Source organism: Ctenocephalides felis, unplaced genomic scaffold (assembly GCF_003426905.1).
Source record: "Ctenocephalides felis isolate EL2017-DRISC unplaced genomic scaffold, ASM342690v1 CF-g0.4_SCAFFOLD_01604, whole genome shotgun sequence".
In the NCBI taxonomy this organism is placed as follows: Eukaryota; Metazoa; Arthropoda; class Insecta; order Siphonaptera; family Pulicidae; genus Ctenocephalides; species Ctenocephalides felis.
Window position 1 is genome coordinate 12,116,257 of NW_020537758.1, and position 24,864 is coordinate 12,141,120.

Here is a 24,864-nt window from a genome sequence, read left to right on the forward strand (position 1 = left end):
AAAAAATAACCCTCCTACCCCACCAAACATCACGAGAAAAAATTGTAAATTTTTTCTTTTTTTTTTTTGAAAATGATTTGATTTTTTTTAAATTTCAATACATTTTATTTGGTAGCCGTCGTTGTGTAATGGTGAACGGACGTGGACTAGCACTAACTAGTCCCAATTTCAATGCCAACCTCGGCCAGCTCGATATCAAGCAGTATTATATCAAATTACCACTTGAGGTTGTAGATCTCAAATACAATTTCAAATAAAAAATTTCCATATATATCTCATATATAAAAATGGAGCTCTCGATCAAATGATTCGCTAAAACTCGAAAACGGCTAAACCGATTTGGCCAGTCTTAGTCTTGAAAAATTCGTGCTAATCAGTAGGTTGTCGGAAAGGTGAGATATCATTTCAAAATCGCGTAGAAACTTTACATTTTTAATATGAAAATTTTTGTAGAAGCGTAATTTAAACAAAACTATAAACGGTGGCTAATACGTCAAATGTCAAACGTTTTTGACAGATGATGTTCAATTACTTTTCATAGAAAGTTTTGCGTGAATATTATTTAATTATTATTAAATTGTAGTAAGTAGATTTGTTTGGAGTTTTATTTATTCACAAAAACGTTATTAAACGGGCCTCAAGTGTTACTAGAAACTCAAAATATCAACTTTTTTGAAATGTTAATATGAAAATGCACTTTTTGGCATATTTTTTTCAAACACGGTGCTCTGAAAGATCTCATTTGTATAATTATATACTCATTGATATTTATAAAACATTTTCTAGGCTATATTATTTTTTATTTATGTTATTTAAATTCAGAACCTAAATTTGGGAGCGATCAAAGGGACATTTTGACGAACAACATTTCCCCGTTTATAGTTTCCCAGAATTTATCAAAGAATAGATATGAAGGTCCGGGGTTAAAAAGGTCCACCTTCGATGTGTCGAAAACCAGTAAAGTTAGGCATTGTTTAGCAACAATGTTTGAAAGTAGAGGGAAAAAGATGTATAACCAGCTATAACCTTCATTCTTATGACTTCGCTATCGGGAGATAAACGGTAATCTTTGAAAATACATAATAAAAGTATATAGACAAGTAAGTAATACAGACAAACTAATGGGGTTTATAATACCTCATTGAATATAGCATTCAAATAAAGCAACTTTATACACTTAAAGTATTAATATTTTTGATTCTCTGGAAATTGTTTGGAATATACCTTACTTAGCAAAACAACATTTGCCGGGTCAGCTAGTATATATATATATATATATATATATATATCTTATTTATAAAATTTTTCTGTAATGATGTATACAAATATACTCCTCCTAAACGATTATTCGAATTTTGATAAATCTTTCTGAAGTCAAGTAAGAAAAAACAATTGTTCTATCGAGCAAAAAAAAACACTCTAGAATGTATTATAGCAAACACGTATTTTATATTTTTTGAGTCAAGTTCCGTACCCAAAAAAACAATAATTTGATAAATAACACATTAAATTAAACGATATGTAAAATGAATATTTTTGCAATATCATTCTCTTATCATCCAACTGATTATGAAGAACAATACCTCAAAAATAAATACTTCTAATTAATCTCTAATACCCAAGAGTATCTATTAAGAAATAATACCATTATGATGTCACATTTCAACATATCCGTGTTTTCTGGTGCTGATCAATAAAATTCTACCTACATATATATCAAGCAAGAAAATTGATATATATATATATATATATATATATATATATATATATATATAACGTGAAAAATAACATGAGGATCAGGTTTTACATCAGGCACCTCGTAAATATTTTCAACGAGAATAAAGAAAACAGGTTAGATTATCTCTATTAAACCCGATTGTAATAAAAATGTACATAATAGAGACGAAGTGATGATAAAATTAACGTCCTAGTAATAATTTTTAATTTTCATTTTTATGTAGTGCAAAAATAATTTATTGCAGTAGCAGCAAGAATGATGATTGAGAATTGATGATCTACAATTATTCTACCCAAAAATAAAATAAACTTAAAATTCTATTCGACTGATTTTATGTTAAAAGTTCACATATTTCACGTGTTATATTTTTGTTTTACATTTGCTGACAAAAATTGACATACATAATTTGTTTCAACAGCAAACGCGTTGTAAATTCAAATCCTCAACAAATATTTACGAACTATAAATACCATATACATTTCTCTTCATAAATTTTAGTTGTTTATTTAATGCCATATTCATGGAACTTTTAATTAATTACACTTTAAGATAAACAATCAATAGACAATCAATTGGATCAATGGTCTTTGATAAAGCAAAAAATCATTATAGATTATAATAGTACGTAATCAATAATGAACCAATTATGAATTTTAAAACGATAAGGATATGTCATATATATATATATATATATATATATATATATATAATTTTTTAATTAATAAAATTAATGACCACAATGATATAAGGCAATCACTTAGGCTTTTCATTCATATAGGGAAAGGGTGCGGTCCTTTTGTAACACAATAAGTTAATTAGTGTCAGTTATAAAAATAATGTACAATACGATATTTGTGACATTTTACTAATATAAGTTGCATTAATATAAAAATACAAGAAATCCTGATTTTTCACCCCTTTTTCATAAAATCATTTTTCATATCGATTTCTATCGAAGAATGTTTTTGGCTAAATTTCAAAGGAAATTTTTGAAGAAGCTCATTCTCACATAAAAAATAAATATCATCACGATTTGTCCAACTATAACAATTATTTTATAATGTATGTACGGAATAAATTTTTCTTATTAAAGAATAAGTTGCAGATTTTAGTCTTCCTGGTCCAAACTGGTCCAAATAAGCACTACAAATAAATAAATATAATTTTAAAAATTTATATCTAGATCCATATAATAACCAAATATTCTCTATTAAATTTCGCGGTTGATTTCTAAATAAATTATCGTATGAACCGATTATAAAAATAAAGTTATATAATTGGCAGAATTTCCTTCATACGTTTTTCTTCCTAGATTTTACTAGCCAATTCATGAAATCCTTGTTGGCAACGTCAGGGCCGTATAAGCCGAATGTACAGTTAATTGATTGATAGAGTGAAATAGGAAATTATTATTTCCTCCATCATCGTTTTATTCCATAAAGGTATTTTTTGATCAAAATATGTACTTCCATATCAACTCATGCATTCACAATTAAAGAAAGTTTACAAAAGATGTCTATAGAAAGTAAACAAGATCTCCAATTACAAAACAATATTTATGTTCTGTTATAATTAAAAATAGTTTATAAAGAAGAATGCAATATTTCTTTATTGTATCGTACAACTTCTGAGCACTTTTAGAGTTTTAAGTTTTTGTGACTCATGGAAAATTCTATTACGAAATTCCCGAGCTTTTATTAAGCTTTCTGCAGCACGCCGGGAAAAAGATTAATTCTTTATTTTTGTTCCAATTTTTACTTGTATACCAAGTACAATATGTCTCAAGTAAAATATATTATAGACATTGTTAATGATATATTGTATTATATATATCAAGACTTTTTTTTTTGGACAAATTTTAAGTATAGTACGTCTACCTAAAATATCTTCATAAGTTAGTTTGCACATTTGTTATGTAGTTATAAAAATATTTCTTGAAAATGGTTTCAGATTTTTGCAAACTATAAAAGTCATATGATTAATTCAAGTACCAACAAGCTGTTATTCTGAATAAATTGTCATCTCTAAAAATTTGAGAAAATAAAATCATAAATTCAGGAGTTTTCAAAAATCATTATTATTTTTATTTCCTCTAAATTGCAATCTGTCTTGATAAAGATACTTCGTAATTGATATGTAATAATCACAGGATTTCGTTAAGAAAGGTTAGGTTTAGAAAAGTTAAAATGAAAAATTATATGGTAAAAAAAGAGAGCGCGTAAGGTTCACCCGCCATTGAAGTGAAACTTTTTTAATAGAAAAATCATTTCTAAAAATATTTAGTAACCACGAATAATACAAATTATTTCAATAAACTTACGTTTCTTACACGGCACAGATTTTTTATTGGTTTCATTATTTTTGTACGTATTCCCCATGTATACGCATACGATCAAAGCAATCATACTCACGCGACACGACGACCAATCACAATCGACCCGTATAGAAATGATCTCAGAAGAAGTAGATGTTTTACTTGAAAAATATTTTTATTTCAATTTCAAAAAATATGTATATATATATATATAGATTTGTCTAGAGACTTTTTACATAAAAGTACGCGTTTTTCCCATTTGACTTTAATTTATTTCTCGAATTATATTATTTCACGTATTATATAATTTTGTACCATCGGTTTATAATCATATAATGCCAGGCAGGCTTCTTATATATAAAGCGAATGGTCTCTTTCATTCCTATATAAGTAAAGGAACATCTGTTGAATCTCTCGCATTAAGTATTGATCTTATACGGCCCTGACATTGCCAACAAGGATTTCATGAATTGGCTAGTAAAATCTAGGAAGAAAAACGTATGAAGGAACCAATCTAACGACAACACTTAAAACAACTTATTTTATACAGTCATAAGCCTTAAAATATTCTAAACATCTTGATATTTAAAAATATATCCAAAATTTTCAAAAATGTCAATTTCAATAGGAACTAGTGCGGTGTATGGCATCGTGCCTTAAAGCAAATTGCTGGAACATCCCATACCGTAACGAAATGTAAATAGATTATTATAAATATTGTAATATTGTCTAATATTCATAAGAATTATATAAAATGAATTGCAAAGTTGAAATTATTTGTTTAAAGTATATTAGAACTATAGTCAGAATTAAAAATAAAATCTGAATTATTTTCAATATACAAAAAAATGATACAAACATTTTTTTTCCAAAATCAATTATTTTGTTAAAACAAGCTGAAAGTTCTTTGAATCATTTAAATTGAACGCTTAGTTTTCTCAAAAACTGCCATTTTTTGCACATTTAGCTCTGTATCTTTGAAATGTCTGGGCCTGCCATTGCCAAAAACTAATAATCACTTCTCCCAATCATGACAAATTGAATATTTTTTAGATCATTCAAATCGGATACTCCGTTCTCTCAAAAACTCGATTTCTATTTTCTGCACTCTGCTCCGTATCTCCGAAACGGCTGGACCTGCCTTTGCCAAAAACTAATCTGCTCTTTTCTCTATTAATAGGAATCGAATGTTTTTTAAACCGTTCAAATCGGTTGATCCGTGCGCCCTAAAACGTGACTGGAAATTTGTATCCATACATACATACATACACACATACACACACACATCAATTTTTTCTGAAGTATGCCAAAATGTTCAGAAACCTTCAAAACGTCGAGAAATGTAAAAATTTTCAATTTCGATTTTCGGCCCATTACAATAACTTACCATACGGGAAGTTAACTAGTACATTGATTGGTTCCAGAAGAAGCCGTGTAAAAAAAGACATTGATCTTATACAAAAATGGGTGATTTGTCCTACTCTCTAAAACCTATTAAAATTAGTGAAAAACAAGAATTTTCAAAAACAAGAATTCATGTTTATTTGAATAATAATTCCCCTAAATTAGTGCTATTCACATTTGCTTTGACCAGTAAATATTGTTTGTACGCGCTAAAGGGGAATTCACTTAAATCTTTAAGCTAGTGTTCGCAAACTATCGATACTATCGATGGTTTCAGACTTTTTTCTTTCATAAATACTTTTTTGGGATATGAACATACTTCGCAAAAATTAAATTTGACAAAAAAAATTAAGTACATAAAATTTCAAATCGTGCTAAATGGAATAAATTCGTGTAAAAAAATTAAAAATATTCAATTTTCAAACCGTGTTATATCAAAACAGTGTACAAAAAGACCGTGTTAAAACAGACTTAGGTGTACTGTTTTACACGCTAAACGAATATACTCATGACACACAAAAATACGCCTTCTCTCCATGACGTGTATATTCGTCAATCACTGATAGCTTGTTAAAGAGTTTGAATTTCACATTGTTATGTTACAAATTTTGCCGGCTCTATAAAAAAGTGTTTAGTTTCGTATTTAATTTTAGTTTAGTATTAAATATGATGTTAGTTCACGTTGTATGATGGAATATGAGCTTAAGAGTAGTACGTCAATGGTTCCTAACCTAAAATTATACATTTCAATTAAATTACATACTTCTATCATAAATCAACTCCAAAGCACTTCAGTTTTAAAAATAGTCCAATTAAAAAGTCCAACCAACAGAATATTTTTGAAGTGCATACCATTTCTTATGTACCAAAAAGAATGAGGAATGAGAATTTGTGATTTATTGTACATACCGTAGTTCATGTATAATATAAAGCCACGTGTACAGTTTGGTGTTTATTTAATTCCGTGCTCACATGCTAATGAAATGAATGTCGACTGCCAGCAATGAGCATTTATTGAACACTGTGATGATATTTGGGGCTCCGGATATGCCGAAAGTGGGAGCATACTGGTTTATTGTACAAATTATGCGAACGATACGCATCGACACGCTACGCACGTAATATATACAGACTATGTTGACCTTACTGGAGCTGAGAATTCGGCAAAAGCAATAAAAAAGTATTAGGAGTCATAATTTTATTCAGTTTGAGTCAAATTACCCAAAGTTTACAAGGAATGAAATAAATTAAGGGTCACCGCCTTGGTCTAGTCTAGTCTAGAAGCACGAATTTTTTGCGATTTTTGAAACAATATTTTTTCTCTTATTGAATTCTCTTAGGGTAAGTTATAGTAATGATCCAAAAATCAAAAATTTTGGGGCGAGTGTAATTCATACTTAATAATAATTAGAATAACTGCAATTATTATATTGAGAATACCTGCAATTCTATGAACTAAGGATAAGTTAAAATAAAACAAAAATGGCGACTGTCTCAAAAAAAACTACAACTATTTATTTGATATCGTTTTCCCCCTTTTGTTTTAGTTTTTTTATCATATTAGCTCTAATAGATACGCCACTGGCGGTATCTACTAATTTGTAAATAACGAATTGTAAACAACTTGACAGCATTTTCTGCTAAATGTAATTATATATACAGACGGCAGAATAAAATTGAAATTAAAAAAAAATTAAAAGAAAAAAAAAACTATTAGATATTCTCGATTTGTTTTTAAATAGTAAAGAACGGAATTTGGGAATAAGCGTAAATCATACTGACGACAAGTTTATTAAGAAGACTCTGCAAAAATTTCAAGTAAATAGGTTCAGTAGAAGTCGAGAAATCGTGAGTATTGTATCGAAAAAGTTAATTTCGAGAAAAAATAAGTTTGTCAAACCGAGATTATCGTGGTCAACCGATTTATATCTCCGAAAATAATTTAAATTTCGAAAAATTCTCTTGTGAATATATTCTGGAATAGTTAAACTTTGAAAATCTAAAACATAGATGTTTCAAAAATTCTAGACCAGAATGTAGATGTAAATGATAAAAAGTAATGAAAATTCAGCAATTTGCGCAGTTAGTTTTACAATTGAGAAAAACAATATGAATCGAGCTTTTTGACTGAAGTGTGGGTAAAACATTATAAGACAGTCTTATAAAAAATTTGAAAAAAAAAATTGTTTAGTAATATAAAAAAAGATGAGACCCCTTTCCTCATCATCTATGTATGATACGAAGTATAAAATATGACTAACATGAAGCTAAGGGTAGAAGTTTCGAAAAAAAATTATACATAATATTTAAGGAACTTTGAAATATATTTATGCAATATCATTTATTAAAATAAACATTTAGAAATTTCATTATTTAGCAATAAATAGAAAATTCGGGACATTTTTTGGTTTTTGGTAAATAACTCATAATTTTATATGAAAGCATCTTTTTTCACTTACATAGGGTGAAATTATATCAAATTTACTACATTTCTATAAATACAGTTATTTATAGTCCGATATAAAAGTTTTGCATAAAACGACTTTGAATTTGATATTGCATTGTTTAGCAAAAAATAAAAAAATCGGGTCATTTTTTGGTTTTTGGCAAATAACTCACAAATTTAATATGAAAGCACTCCTTTTATTATAATAAAACATATAAGAAAAGCAAGCAATTTTGATTTAAAGAAAGATTGCATAAAAATAATATACGTACTAAAAACTACTTTAAATGGAGGGTGCATAACATAGAATGGAAACTAAAAAGCGCTTGTAATAAAATTGTAACAAACACAAGATAAAACATTTACTACCGAAAAGTAATTTGAGAAAAATCGAAAATACAAAAGTGATCAAAGCCGAATCCGACAATTTATCAACCTCATTTAAGGAGTAACACCACAGTAAATTTTGCTCTAATTCAAATACTCGACAACCATACAAAAATCAATACTTTTAAATTCTTTTACGTATTTCTTTACCTAAGCTCTAAATAAGCATGTATAATAAGTGTAATTTTTTGCAGACTCAAATTTATAGTAGTCACATTTTGCAGAGGGTGTCAAGTTCTACGCGAATAAATTTATATTATAATAATAAATTTTTATTTTGTTATTAGAATATACGCTAAATAACTTTTTCCAATATTATGATTATATTATCTTTGGTAGGGAGTGCAACCCTTAAAAAATGCCTCACAATTATATATGGTACAAGTCATCGAACTCTATTCCTCCAGATCTTTAAATTTTGTACCATGACCCAGATATTCAGAATTAATTATTTAACGAGATTTAGCAGAGCAAATCTAATATTCCAATCCAATTATATAATAATTCCCTTTCCCAATCCGGTGTACGATGTTTCCATGTCCTAATAGGTACTAAAATGTAACCTTTTGAAATTCTTCAATAATATATGAGTACTTAGGATCACAAAGAGAAGACACATCGCCATTTTTTCCACTATGTGATATGAGTTTGAAGGAACGTATGTTCAATGGAGTGACAAATATTAAATTTCATGGTTCGTCTGCCGTATAAAGCTCAGACTAGTTGGTCTATGGATTCCTTTAGAAATAAGATATGAGCTATGAAAGCAGGCAACCGGTTTTAAACTGGTAATCATTAGAAAAATGAAATTGGAATAAAAGTATATTTGTTGGTCAATTTTGATACCCATTTCATATCCAAGCATGATATGACATCATATGACTTCAATAGTTTGCTATGGTCTGATACCATTTCCTAATGATGTTATTAAGGGGCACAACTAGTGCAACCGCCTAAAAAAAGGTGATTTTCGGGAATTTATATTAAAAAAATTACTTTATCAATCATTTCAAAATTTTAGGAATATATTTATACATGTTTTAAGAATACATAGTGAAATTTTTGAAGAAAAAAATTAAATATTTTTTAAGTTATCGTCGATTTCCAACGGCGCGACAAAAAAGGCCCTTCACTGATGCAGTGATTCCGGCCTTCTACGTTGATGAAATTTAAAAAAAAAAATCTCGTTAAACTAGATAATATTGTCTGTACAATGAACTATGATAAAGAAAAAAATAAAAAAATAACAAAATGACGGCGTTTTTTTTAAAAAAGTCGAATGTTACCCAAAATTTTGGTCGCTTTTGGACTGCCAAAATTCGATTTTTGATCCGATCAAAAAATCGATAGTTCATTTTACGGAGAACTATATATAGAACATGTAAAATAAATTTGATAGTGATCGGATCATTTGTTTTTGAGTAATCGCTGCAGCAATTTCGGAAAATGCTGTTTGGAGAAAAGCGCGTTTAAAGATAAAATGATCGTTGGTACTATATACTATATATATACTCTTTAAATGGCTGTGCCTCAAAAACTATTTAAGATGTCGATTTAAAATTTTGGTATGTTATTTTTAAAGGTATAACCTATCGAAATATTGAAAAATTGAAAATTCGATTTTTGAAAATTTCACACTAGTTGTGCCCTATAAAAGTCAACAACAAAACAAATGTGTCTTTTCCTCTATCATCAATTGACGCAATGCTATCTTCGAATGTGACGTCAAATCTATAAAAGCTAGACAACGTACAATGAAACACGCTATGTATGAATAAAATAGAAATTATCGACAGATCGAAGCAGCAATCACGGAAGAAAAAAGCAGCAAAATCTATTGATAGACTTCTAAAAACAACGTGTGCAAACACATTCAATCAATTCCGAACGCGCTCGAAGATAATCTATTTTTAATATGAGAGATGGATTGATATGTTTATGAAAGCCACAATCCGCGGAATACTGAGCTTTTGAAGGTTGGGGAAATGTATAAATTTTTGAAGAAAATATTTGTTGCTGATAATTTTACAAGTTCTCTTTTAAAAGATGGTTAGAAGAAAATTATTGACCCAATAAGTTTGTCGTGTAATTTGTAAAAAAAATTTTTTTTACTCATCGCTGGTTCAGGCGATTGCGACATCATTGTAGATTCATAATCTTTTTATTTCTTTTATTTCGGATGGCTAGAAGGGCTGAAATCATGCCAAGATTGAGGTGCCAATTGTTTGAGACCATCAGCTGCCAGTTTCTACAATTTTCAACTTTTTTATTTTTTTAATTTTTGTTTTGTATTTTAATAATATTAATAAACAAGTGGTACAAAAATGGATATTAAAAACATTCCTTGCTTTTTTTTACGACACTTTAAAAATGACCTAAAACTCATCGCTCTACACTAGAATACGGGTTTTCAAAAACCGTTTTTTTGCGATAATTATGGAATTCGAAAACCGTTTTTTTATTGAAAAAAGTCGGTTTTTACAGTATAAATGGAAAATAGCATTTGATATCTTATCAATCTGCAATGGTTCCCAGAAAGGTTTTGTATATATCAATTTAGATCAGTGTGACTTCTTCTTAAAGAACTAACTTCTTCTACTCAAACTTAAAAAAAAAGTTTTAAACCCTAGAAGCCACAAATTAAATAACAAAAAAACTTAAAATCATTATATCAGGCTTTAAAAACATTTAAGCATAATTTGGTCGCAAGTATGAGAGTATTTTTTTTTTCAGAAAATTTTGTAGAAACAATAAAGGACATGTCTAAGTAGCAATTTGATAGACGTTCTCAGTTTTTTGAAATCATATTTTATTAAACAAAAAAAAAACGATTAGAATGTTTAAAATTAATTAATTAAAATTGCGAAACAGACAATACCTGAGTTTAACTTAATTATTTTTAAAACTAAAATTGATATTAACATATATGTGTTGATGTATGATGCATTTTTTTATTTAAAAATGTATTATTTTTATTTATTTGAAAACTTTCCTTTCACTATCATACAAATATTTTCATTCTTATATGTGAAAATGATGCATGAATAACTAATAATTATTTTCAAAGTTATTTAATCCAGATAAACTATTATTTTTTAGTTCTACTAATTAAAATTAAATTATTTTGTTTACTATTTATAAAATTGAACAAAAAATAAATTCAGTCGAATACTGCTCTAAATTACACCGATTAAAATATCGGTTTTTGTATAAACCCTAGTTGTCACCTCTGATGATGATAAATTTTATTATTACAATACCTGTAATAGGACTAATATTTTATTGATGCAGTAATGCCGGATGAGAGTTTTTTTTCACTTGGAAACATATTGCTATCTAAATTTCCAAGTGAAAACCGATGTCACTACTGCTTGACATCAGGCTCCTCGAAGAGGGGTCTCGAATCTGAGACCTCTGATTGAAAATTCAAACAAAATTTGCTTATAAGTGCTCAAAAATATACATAAAAAACAAATTACATAACAAAATAAATACAGTGGCGGGAATAGCTCACTTAGTAGCGTTCTCGACTCACACGCTGGAAGAATTCGTTTCGAATCTCCAGCAATACCAGAATTAAAAATATAAAATATTAAAGTAGATTAAGAATTGTTAATTTGTAGGATACAAAAAATTATTGTATTAGAAGTAAGAAGGAAAAAAGAAGTTTAGTTTAAAAGATGAGAAAAACATATTGAGAAACAAGTAGAAGAATGAAAATTGAATGGAATCGAAGAAAGAAAATTGAATGGAAGATTAGGATATAAGAAGAGATAGTATATATACGATGAATGTATAAGAAATATATATGTAAGAATTGTATAGAATATGATGAAAAATAATATGAATAATGTAGGTGTGGCTAAAAATGCTGTAAAGCAAAGACCATTTTAAAACAAAAATTAAAAAAAAAAAAATACAATATATTTATTATTTTACTCACGAGTTATTTCCGGCAACTGTACTAGCTCTCGATTGTTCGTGACATTAAATCTGGAACTGGATTGCCGTTTGTCTTTCTTGATGATGGGTCCCCCAAAAGCTCCCTTGCCGATGGCCGTAGGCGGAGGCGCTGTGACCGCAGGCTTCGACTGAAATCAATAACAGAACGTGATAAAAATTCAGAAGATTTATTACACCATATTACAAGAAAATGTCATATTATATATTAATGTATTACAAACAAAATCAGAACTTTATTTACATCGGTAATATAAAAAATCACCATTAGAGGAAAAAAACAGAATAGCCTGCCTGGCAAATGAATTATCGTAAAATTTCTTTTTGCACCTAAGAAAAATAAAAGTACCAGACATTTATAAATGAGGAATTAAATTTTCCTTTACGCTATAAATCCAATTATCGTTTATAAGTTGATTTATCAGCATTAACGAGAGAAAAGCCGAGAACGCAATTAGATTCACGCTAGTCAGTACCATATATAGCAAGAGCAAGCCGGGCTTTTATTTCGCCCACGTGAGTTACTTGTTACTTCAAAAGGTCATCGCACTTACCTAGAGCTTTTAAAAATGTGCGATTTAGTAATTGCTCTAACTTAAGTGCTAAGACGAAATACAACGAGAAAAGGTAATTTAATAGGCGCGAAAAATATGTAAAAATGAAACGTTTATTGAGTTAGCGAAGGAAAAATAAATTTTGGCATCGAGGTTTTTAAGTAAAAATGCTTTTATATACATTTACATACTTTAATTTTAGGGGCATTATATCAATAAATCTAATAAATCTTGCCTTTTATATGAAAACATCTCTATTATCAATTGATAAATGTATATAAATCTGATAAGGAGGCATAATCACGTGATCGATTTTTTAAGAATTTTTGGAACCCCGATCCCTTTTGGTGATAATCAAAATTACCCCCCTTCCCCAACAAACATTACGTGTATTTTTAGTTACGAGAAAAAATTGTAAATGTTTCGATTTTTTTTTGAAAAACTTTGGATTTTTTTAAAAAAAATCAAATAAAAAATAAATACAGCCCTCCCATAAAAATCTTACGTGATTAATGGACACCCCCTAAAGTTCATATGTATATGCTGATACTCATAATAAAACGTTGTAAGTAATTATTACATTTCAAAATACAATTTATAAATGCTAATTGTTTTAGGATTTTTTATACAGGTAATGTGCATATATATCAAATTAGTACTAGTAATTTGATATACAGGGTGTCCCAGAATTCAACGTCAAGCCGAAAAAGGGTGATTGTGCTGACCGTAACAATCATGAAAAAAAATCATGAAAAAAAATAAAAAAACACTTTATTTGGAAATTATGAGCTATTAGGTGCAACCTAGAACATTGGTGAAATAGTGATTACTTTTCGGTTATTGTGGTTACTTTTTATTAATTTTGTTCATTTAAACTTTCGATCCGTAATTGTAAGTAACATTTCTAGAATCACGGTCAAAAATAATGACACAATAGCCTCAAGTTTTCAAGAATTAGGACCCTTTGTTGAAATATAAATTTAATTTTTTTCAAGTCCGGTCGACTTTGAGAAGGTTTCTTTAAAAAAAGTACTAAAGTGTGTTTGCAAATTTCATGAAAAGTAGGCACTTTTCTTGAAATCCAGGATTGTAAAATACTCGATACATTCATAAAATAGAATTTCTCGTAGAAAAAACTAGAAATGACATGATTTTTTGCTCCCAAACTTAACCGATTTTAAAAATTCTAAATTTTTAAGTCAACAAAAGTCTTATTTAATTAAAACTTTGAGCAATGGTGCCATTATTTTTGCCTATGAACTTACAACTTGAATGAATTAAAAAAAAATTAAAATTAATTAAATATTAACCGCAATAACCAAAAAATTGGTCACAATTTCACCAAAGCACTAGGTTGCACTTAAAAGCTCATAATTTCCAAACCCAAAACTCAAAATTACTTACTTACTAATTAATTTGATATATACATGAACATTACCTGTAAATTTTTTTTTTCTTATTTTTTTTTCTGGATAGTTACAGTCAATACTATCACCCTGTTTCACTTGACGTTGAGTTCTGGGATACTCAAAATATTTTGATATCTATTACTTAAAATGTAAAAGTTAATTATTCTAATTTAGGTGAATTAGTATAACTTAAATGCCACTGAGCGAAATTTTATAAATAACGAATATCAAAGGCTAATAATTAATTATAATTTATATGGAATGATAAAATTCATTTTCATATTCATATTTGGTTATAACTGTATAATATAATTTTAATATTATGGAGACAATGTTATGCAGGTTTCTTAAAATATTTCACAAAAATACTAAGTTAAAGTCTGTTCTATATCTGGAACCACTTACACCAAAAATACCAAATGACTCGGGCTTGTTATCATAAAAAGAAAAATTTACTTGTCATGACAAGTATAAAGCAGATAGTTAAAAGTAATAAATATTTTAAAACAGAAATTATCACTTATTACACGGTCATTTGTATCAGCAACCAGTTTTATTTATAAAAACATATTTTCAAACTACTTAAATATTATTATTACGCGTTGCACTTCCTTTATAGATTATTATGCATTCGTTTCCATGCCACTGAAAATTACTGTTTTGTAATAAGTCAAGGATTCGCATATTGAGTGAGGTTAGTGTAGAAAATCAAGATCACAACTATATAGAAAACCAAGTTCATATGTAAATGTACTGGAAAAATATTAATATATTTGGTTTGTTATAATATTATTAATATTAAAACTTATAAATATATAATTAATTGAAAAAATGTTCTCAAAAATCTATGCAAGGCAACATGGCTGTAAAAATGAGCATACATATTTATTGTAGTTTATTTGAAATTGTCGCACATGGTCTGAAAATGTTTTAAGTTGCATGAATTGACTAAAAATGTTGAGAGTTGTGACTGAAAATATGGAGAGTTGACTGAAAATATGGAGAGTTGACTGAAAATATGGAGAGTTGGCTGAAAATACGGAGAGTTGGCTGAAAATACGGAGAGTTGGCTGAAAATACGGAGAGTTGGCTGAAAATACGGAGAGTTGGCTGAAAATATGGAGAGTTGGCTGAAAATACGGAGAGTTGTCTGAAAATACGGAGAGTTGTCTGAAAATACGGAGAGTTGTCTGAAAATACGGAGAGTTGTCTGAAAATGTTGAGAGTTGACTGAAAATGTGAAGAGTTGACTGAAAATGTGGGGAGAATTGACTGAAAATGTTGAGAGTTGTGACTGAAAATATGGAGAGTTGTGACTGAAAATATGGAGAGTTGTGACTGAAAATATGGAGAGTTGTGGCTGAAAATATGGAGAGTTGTGACTGAAAATATGGAGAGTTGTGACTGAAAATGTTGAGAGTTGTGACTGAAAATATGGAGAGTTGACTGAAAATATGGAGAGTTGACTGAAAATGCGGAGAGTCGACTGAAAATGCGGAGAGTCGACTGAAAATGCGGAGAGTCGTCTGAAAACATGGAGAGTCGTCTGAAAACATGGAGAGTCGACTGAAAACATGGAGAGTTGACTGAAAATATGGAGGGTCGACTGAAAATATGGAGAGCCGACTGACAATATGGAGAGCCGACTGAAAATATGAAGACTTGACTGAAAATGTTGAGAGTTGACTGAAAATGTTGAGAGTTGTGGCTGAAAATGTTGAGAGTTGTGGCTGAAAATGTTGAGAGTTGTGGCTGAAAATGTTGAGAGTTGTGGCTTAAAATGTTGAGAGTTGACTGAAAATATGGAGAGTTGCAACTGAAAATATGGAGAGTTGCGACTGAAAATATGGAGAGTTCTGACTGAAAATGTTAAGAGTCGACTGCAAATATGGAGAGTATAAATATGGAGAGAGAAAATATAAATATAAATATAAATATAAATATAAATATTAATATAAGTATAAATATAAATATAAATTGAGTTGACTGAAAATGTGGGAAGTTGACTGAAAATGTGGGGAGTTGACTGAAAATGTTGCTTAATGTCTGAAAGTGCTGAAGATTATCTTAAAATGATGCAGATTGTCTGAAAATGTAAAAAAACGATTAAGAATGCAAATATTAATGTTTAACAAAAAAAATACAGAGAATTAAAATTTATGCCAGAGAACCGAAAAACAAATTTAAGAAACAATTTTTAAAAAAAGAGACGTATAAACTGTGATGCTCTCCACATTTTCAGTCCAAACTCTCCATGTTTTCAGTCAGCTCTTCAAATTTTCAGTCAACACTCCATATTTTCAGGCAATTCTCCATGTTTTCAGTCAACTCTCCATGTTTTCAGTCAACTCTCCATGTTTTCAGTCAACTCTCCATGTTTTCAGTCAACTCTCCATGTTTTCAGTCAACTCTCCATGTTTTCAGTCAACTCTCCATGTTTTCAGTCAACTCTCCATGTTTTCAGTCAACTCTCCATGTTTTCAGTCAACTCCCCACATTTTCAGTCAATTCTCCATGTTTTCAGTCAACTCTCCATGTTTTCAGTCAACTCTCCATGTTTTCAGTCAACTCTCCATGTTTTCAGTCAACTCTCCATGTTTTCAGTAAACTCTCCATGTTTTCAGTCAACTCTCCATGTTTTCAGTCAACTCTCCATGTTTTCAGTCAACTCTCCATGTTTTCAGTCAACTCTCATGTTTTCAGTCAACTCTTCATGTTTTCAGTCAACTCTCCATGTTTTCAGTCAACTCTCCATGTTTTCAGTCAACTCTCCATGTTTTCAGTCAACTCTCCATGTTTTCAGTCAACTCTCCATGTTTTCAGTCAACTCTCCATGTTTTCAGTCAACTCTCCATGTTTTCAGTCAACTCTCCATGTTTTCAGTCAACTCTCCATGTTTTCAGTCAACTCTCCATGTTTTCAGTCAACTCTCCATGTTTTCAGTCAACTCTCCATGTTTTCAGTCAACTCTCCATGTTTCAGTCAACTCTCCATGTTTTCAGTCAACTCTCCATGTTTTCAGTCAACTCTCCATGTTTTCAGTCAACTCTCCATGTTTTCAGTCAACTCTCCATGTTTTCAGTCAACTCTCCATGTTTTCAGTCAACTCTCCATGTTTTCAGTCAACTCTCCATGTTTTCAGTCAACTCTCCATGTTTTCAGTCAACTCTCCATGTTTTCAGTCAACTCTCCATGTTTTCAGTCAACTCTCCATGCTTTCAGTCAACTCTCCATGTTTCCAGTCAACTCTCAATGTTTTCAGTCTCTCTCACACTCAAATAATTGATATAACACTCAAAATTTAAAAAATGTAGTGCATCTTACACACTACCATTACACACGCACCATTTATGCTCAAGGTATACAAAAAGATCTACAAAAAATAATTTCCTGAATCTTAATTATTATTTGTGTATTAATTATTATGTTCTTGTAGACCAAATGGTCAGCATATTTTCCTCAGGTAAATAACTGAATACGAGATCTGTCACTAACATCAATGTTGGTTGCAAGCAAATATCAAAAGAAAAAAAATCGCATTCTTCGAAAACGACATGTATTCACACAGGTGTGTGATAATATCATCAAGATGTTTATCTTTCTCATTAACTGATATTGTTTAACAAAGGCAAAATATGGCGAGAGTCTGTAAAATGAAAAGAGCTAAAGGTCGATATTGTATGAAACTAAAATTGATAAATATCTATCAAAATTATGCGGAGTAATTGAGACTGTTGAGTTCACAAAGAAGGAAGTTGAAAAGTCCAAACTATTTTCATTGTTTATCATGTGCCATTCAAATTGTTTAAGTAATATAATACAAATGCATTGTCGATAAATTTTGGAATATTCCTTTGTATATCAAAGAGTCGCAGGTTGTTTATCAGTTTTCTTCGAACAATGTCATCGCATAGATTATATGAAGGCAAGTTGGAATAGCGCGTAGTGTTACCAAACAGAGATAAGATAGCCTTTTGTATTATGTCTGCCTTTTGTTTCAATTTTCAACTACTGAAATAACTAAAATAGAATGTTTTGATTTTGTAACTCGTATTAAAAATAACAGCTTCATTTTTGCTTAACACATTTTTAGACAGTCCCCGACCACAAAAAAAATTTTGGACGCCCCATGGTTACACCTATCATCACATAAATCACATCATTGATATAATTTAATATACTTCAATAAATTCCTTAATGGGTATTATTTAAGATGTTAGAAAAGAAGCAAAAATAGTATAAGAAGAATTTTGCAAAGTTCAAGAGGCCAAGCAAAAACCATAACCACGTTCTAACAAAAACTTGCATTGTTATTTTGAATCACCTGAAGGTCAACGCCAAAAAACATCTAAAATGCTAATACATCAAACATGTAATTCAAGAAGAAAAATTTACCAAACAGTTTTTTTTTAAAAAAAAAATTGTTAATAGAATTATGAATATAACAACGCGACGGTTCTTAAATTAATGATAGTATAATATACAAATTTTCAATTGTAAACCAAAATATTTGTTTATTTAATTAATACCAATCGGCAATCAATGCTAATATTATATGTAAGATGGTAAACTGTCGGAGATTAGTATTAAAATAATTTTTGATCACCAAATTGCATTTTTTGAACCTCTTAATGGGCAAGATCTTCCCTTTGAAAATAAATTTTACAACACTGCACCGTCAATACGAATCAAATTTAATTAAATTAATATCTCTTCAATCTATTTCACTATTTGCTATATCAACAACGTACTCTTACTCCAAAAGTTAAAACTAATAATTCACTATAAAAATCAGTTTTCTATATATCAATTATGAGTTTTTCAAGCTTATTCCGCACAATAAAATCGAATAAAAGAAACATTTTTGTTCAATATAGTTTTTACGTCATTTCTCAGAAAAGAATTCTTTATCTGAGCTCAGAATAAAAGAATTTAAAATTAATCAAGCCAGCTATCATATCCAGAAACTCAGTCTCATAATTATCTAGCAAAACTTTTTTGTTGTTTTATAAAAAGTTTTATAAGTCTTTATAAAAAGTTTCAGAACTCTTCATATTTTTATACATTAGTTGCAAAATTAAGAGCAAAGTAAACAAGCCCAGATGTTTGTTAAGAAAAGATGATTATGCAGCAATATTTGAATAAAAGTAAAAAATGGCAAGTGTAGGATTCACGAATTATTTTGTGAGCATCTGTAGATATAGTGATAAAAGCTGTGATAAATATATTTAAAAAAAAACTTCTTAGTTCTATGGTAAGATTGTCAAGACTTGAATCTTGCTTGCATGTAATAACAGTTGATATCCATAATTTTTCCTGTGATAGATATATTTAAAAAACACTTCTTAATTCTATGGTAAGATTGTCAAGACTTGAATCTTGCTTCCATGTAATAACATATTTGATATGCACAATTTTTCTTATGTAACACTAGTCAAACCAATATAAACATTTTGCAAAGGTTACAAAATATAATTATTAGAAAAATACTAGAGGTGCCCAAGTATATCCCAAATTGGCTGATCCACCAGGACTCTAATATATTCAGGGTAGCAAAAGAAAACAGAAGACATGCACTAAGTACAAAATCAGACTAAAAGATCATCCGAACTAACTTCCCAAAGACTTGCTCTCTCATAAAATATACCCAGAAGACCCAAAAAAAACTAACCCTTTAGATATAGTAAATAGCAATAACGAAAAGTTAATATAGGGTCCGTCAGATAACTTTTTTTCGAAAATGCTATATATATAAACTACTGAATATTTTCTCAATCTAAATCTTTGCTATTTAAAAGTACAATCCTTCTGGTTAATAATCGAAAATAATTTCATCGAAATGGCTGTCTAACTTTTAAATGACTGACAAAATGTTCTAAATTGCTACTTATAAAGAAAAGTTATATGGCGGACCCTTTATTACTTCTCTATAAGCTCTATATAGCATTTTTAAATCTTATATTTGCATATTTGTCACAAAAATTATTGAATGCCTCCTAGGCAGTTTGTAATTATATAAAAAGTAAAATAAAAAAAAAGTATTATTAACAGTAATTGGAAATTAATAGTGCAAATAAGCTTGTTGTGTTAACTTCCTATATAGGTGATTTTCTAGCCAATATTTTATATATTTTACACCCAACGGTTGGTCTATCTCTATCGAATGGATTTATTATTAAAACAACTCCAATACTTTGTATCATGTATATTATTTACTAATTGAGAATTGCTGGTATGGATAGTACAAAAGATGTTTTCAATACTGTTTTATAAGCTGTGTATTGTTGCACGTATTGTAATCATATGCGAAATAGTTAAACCGCTTGAATGCCTCGGTGTCCCAGACAATGGAGTTGGATGTCATTCTTAACAAATGAAATGAACTCGCAAATGCTGAACCTTGAAATACACGAAGCCACCTGGGTTATATGTGACGTGAATACGCAAAAATCGTAATTGATTAGTTGGAAAAATTCTAATTATTTTTAATATTTAGATAATTATTTTTTACATGCTGTTACTTAATTATCGTTTTGTAATTTGTCGTCAGTGGAACTTTCGTTAATCCCGGTGCTGAAGGTACTAGTTTTGAACTTGTCTTGTTTGGCCCACATAAAAGCAAATAGAAAGCGATAAAAAATGAGTAGTTTTTAGTGGAAAGAAACACCTGTATAAAAATTTTATGCTTAAAACCTGCATGAGTACCAGATTTTGTTACTTAACCAGTTAACTGCGATTGGTGAATATAGTCGTCATGGGAAAGTGGCAGAATTTTGGGTATTGAAGAGAGGGATAAACATTGGTACGGAACCTATAGAAATGTAAACAAAATTTATACTTATTGTTAAAATCTTCATAAAATATCTGATAATTTGATGTGCATATGTCTAATGATAATTTTTCATCGCCAAAGGGCATTTTTTACTTTTTTTTAATAGATCTCCGAAACCGCTAGACCTGCCTTCATGAAAATTTGATCAATTCTTCATCTTGTCAATACAATTATTTTTGAATTATTAAAATCGGACACTCCGTTCTCTTAAAAACTGAGTTACCGTTTTTGGCACTTTTTGCCCCGTATCTTCGGAACGGTTAGACCTGCCTCCACCAAAAACTAATCAGCACGTCTCCTTATCAATACGAAGCGAATGTTTTTTGAATTATTCAAATCGCTTCATCCGTGTTCCCGAAATCGTCGACGAAAATTTGTATCCGCACATACATACACACACGCACATACACACACACACACACGTACATCCATTTTTTCTAAGGTATGCCAAAATGTTCAGAAGATTTTGAAACGTAAAGATATATAAAAAATTTCATTTTCGATTTTTTTGCGATTACTATAACATGCCCTATGGGAAGTTAATAAAATATATCCTGAAAAGTCAAGTTATAAAATAAGTAGTTGTAAGTGGCATTTTACCTTAAGGCAAGTTGCATGAATTTTCCGAAATGTGGAAATAATATAACAAATCAAAAATAATTAAAATTGAGCTGCTTAAATAAGATTGAACTATTTAAATAAAATTTTCAACTTTTTATTTTAAAACAAGTTTTTGCTTTTATTCAAGAATTATTCTTACTTTATTACATTTACATGTCTATGAATTCATTGAATCTAATCTATTTTTAATTTAATACGTATGTAATACGTGCTTATGTTAAAAAAAATGAAAATGTAGTAATTTTTACAATATTCCGATAATTAGATACAAAGACATGACTAATGCATCCATATTTCTAATTCCATGTAGTTTTACTGAAAGTTTTGTGAAAATAAATAGATTATCCTCAGAATCCTAACCAACTATTATTTAACCTTCCTAGATTATTTCCATCAACTCAAATATTTTTCAAGTATCCTATTCCTAAGTTAATTGCTCTTTTAAATTCACCTATATTCCTTCCTATAAAGTCTTATAATTTAAACTCACATAATTGGCCAATGTACTTGCTTATAAGTCCAAAAAAAACATTTAAAAAAAATCTAAATGAATAAAGGTAATGATATTCTGGTAAATTTTACTTAACTTCATTTATGCATTCTTTGTATTAATTTAATTTTAGTGTTACTTATTGATACTATTTTATACTACGACTTTTATAATTATATTTTGAAGTCCTTGTAGGGATATTCTGACAAAATAATTAATATAATTAAAAAATGAAAAAATAATCCTGCAGTTTGAGAATAACTCTATCACCTTGGCTAATTAATTCGCTTGCTTAAAAGTCCAAAAAAAAAACATTAAAAAAATCTAAATTAATAAAGATAATGATATTCTGGTAAATTTTACTTCTGGTAATTTAATTTCAGTGTTACTTATTGATACTATTTTATACTACGACTTTTATAATTATATTTTCACCTCCTTCTAGGGATGCTCTGAAGGTTATATAATGAAATAATTAATATAAATAAATAAATTATTAATTAATCCCGCAGTTTGAGAATTTCTATCACCTATTCGCAAAGCCATTTGTTGCTGCAAATACGACGCGTCGACCTCGTGTATGTAATTTTTATTACGTATGTTATTTTATTGATAATATTGTTTTAATACATCTATCACAACATGAGATGTAAACAAGATATCCAACAAAACATCGTATTAAACATAAATTATGCTGTAGTCATTCATAAATACGTTTTTTATTAGGTTTCTCTACCAGTCTAGCATCATACTGAATATTGAAAATTATAGAAGACAAAAATTAAATAAGTATTCAATCATATAAAGTCGATACTACCGCCGAAAATTGAGGCGGTAGAGGTCTAATTTTTTTCAAATTTTTGATAATGAATATGAAATTGACAATTATCATTTGAACCACAAATTTAAAAATATATCCTTCATTTTTCTGCATAGTTGCGGCAATAACGAGTCGTAAAATTCTTCTAATCATATTAAATTTAAATGCATTGATTTCTTTTAAAAAAGACGTAGGTTTTTCAAGAGCACGAGAAAACCATGTCGTCTCACATAAGTTAATTAAAATGTGAAACCTTAGTATGTAAATGCATGTTTTAAATTCACACAATGTGATTCTGAAGGGCAACAAGAAAATAGATTCTAATATATAAAATTTAATAGAAAGTGCCAATAATTCTGACAGGGAAAATTTACCAAGATCATACGTTTGCATTAATGCAAACTACTATTAATTTTTTTTATATTAGAATCTATTTTTTCTAAGTTTTCCACGAATATAAAATTATATTAAATCACTGGTGGAGATGTACTTTGATACAAGAAAATCGTACAACCGAGTAAACTGATACAAAAAATAAACAAATATTAAAAGCTATTTGTTCACATGAAAATAATTATTTCCCCAACGTCTATTACCAGTTTTCTAAATTATTTTATTACATTAAGATTGAACTACCGGAATTTCAGAACAAACTTAAAAACTATCTAATAACAAGCACGTGCACCATTAAATTACAAAAAATATGTTTACTTTGCAATTATCACAAATTATGTTGTAAAAAGTAGTAGATCTACTCCGTAATTTTTCAATGTAACATACAATGTATCTTAGCTAATTGAAACAAATACTATTTTTAAAGAAACTCTAGGAGATATCTTTGAAAAATAATTATGAAACTAAGTTGCAAGCTCTTTAAAATAACTACTTGCATTAATCTATTGAGGATAGAATTTTCGATAAATATAAATAATTGCATAAAATACATTTTGAAAAATTCGATAGGCTGATATCATTTTTCACCAAGAATTCTCATAAAAAACAAATACCATCTTTGTTTCTCTTCAAAGTTAAAACAACTAGTACAAATTTTAGTGTAAAAATTAAAGCAATGATGCAAATAAAAAAACAATGATCAAAATATTTTACTAAATAATTGTTCATCTTACCGTAGTGGATAATTTTCGTCTTCGAAAAAGTGAACTTAGGGAAGACATGGCTGTCATCTCCACTTATCACTTATTAAAATATACATTAATCATCCACAGATTATTTTTGAAAAATCAAGTATTTTAAAATGTTCACTAATTTTATAAGTAAATCCAACACAATTAAGTCAATTGTTTAATATATCACACATTTTATTCATCATTGATTTTTTGAGGTAGATCACACATTAGATTAATACTTTTTAGAATAGAAAATTTCCTGTTAGTTAAAGATCAGATCAGACTTTTTAATAAATTTTAAAATAAAGTAGGAAAAATGCATTTGGTTCATGAATAGAGTTATCTCTATTATTATTATATTAGAATATTAATATAATAAAATAGCAGAATGATTAAAAAAATGTTGCTATAAAATCAAATTTATATTAGCTTAGTAACTTGTAGAGTCATTTGACTCTGATAGAATAAAAAAAAATTATAATGTGAGATATAGATATATGGATATTTAAATACATTTATGTAATATATCAATAATAAAGCTCAATCTTTAAATTTAACGATTTATAATATAAATTGATATCCAAAAAATAAACCAAGCAACTAGCATTGAAATTATTAACAAAAAAACCTTCATTTGTAAGAGGCAACTAAGTCGTTATTTTTCAATAATTAAAACAAACGTTAAAACTAAAGTTTTTAAAGACAAAAAAACAATCAAATTCCCCTTGATACCCAAACAAAATCAATAAATTATCCCAAGTC

At 28.8% G+C, this 24,864-nt stretch overlaps 1 protein-coding gene across 2 annotated transcripts in view; it reads right to left on the reverse strand.

Moving 5' to 3' along the window:
- The window catches only part of LOC113372374 (serine/threonine-protein phosphatase 2A 56 kDa regulatory subunit gamma isoform), a 57,048-nt gene that overhangs the window by 15,712 nt on the left and 16,472 nt on the right, over nucleotides 1–24,864 (reverse strand). The window contains exons 1-2 of one of the 2 annotated variants that reach the window (XM_026612696.1): nucleotides 24,103–24,193; nucleotides 12,233–12,380 (exon numbers count right to left, since the gene is read on the reverse strand). In XM_026612696.1, the coding sequence (XP_026468481.1) occupies nucleotides 12,233–12,380; nucleotides 24,103–24,159 (205 nt within the window). In that variant the 5' untranslated portion in view covers nucleotides 24,160–24,193. Of the gene's footprint in view, nucleotides 1–12,232; nucleotides 12,381–24,102; nucleotides 24,194–24,864 lie in introns of those variants that run through there. The other variant, XM_026612695.1, reaches the window with a different exon arrangement.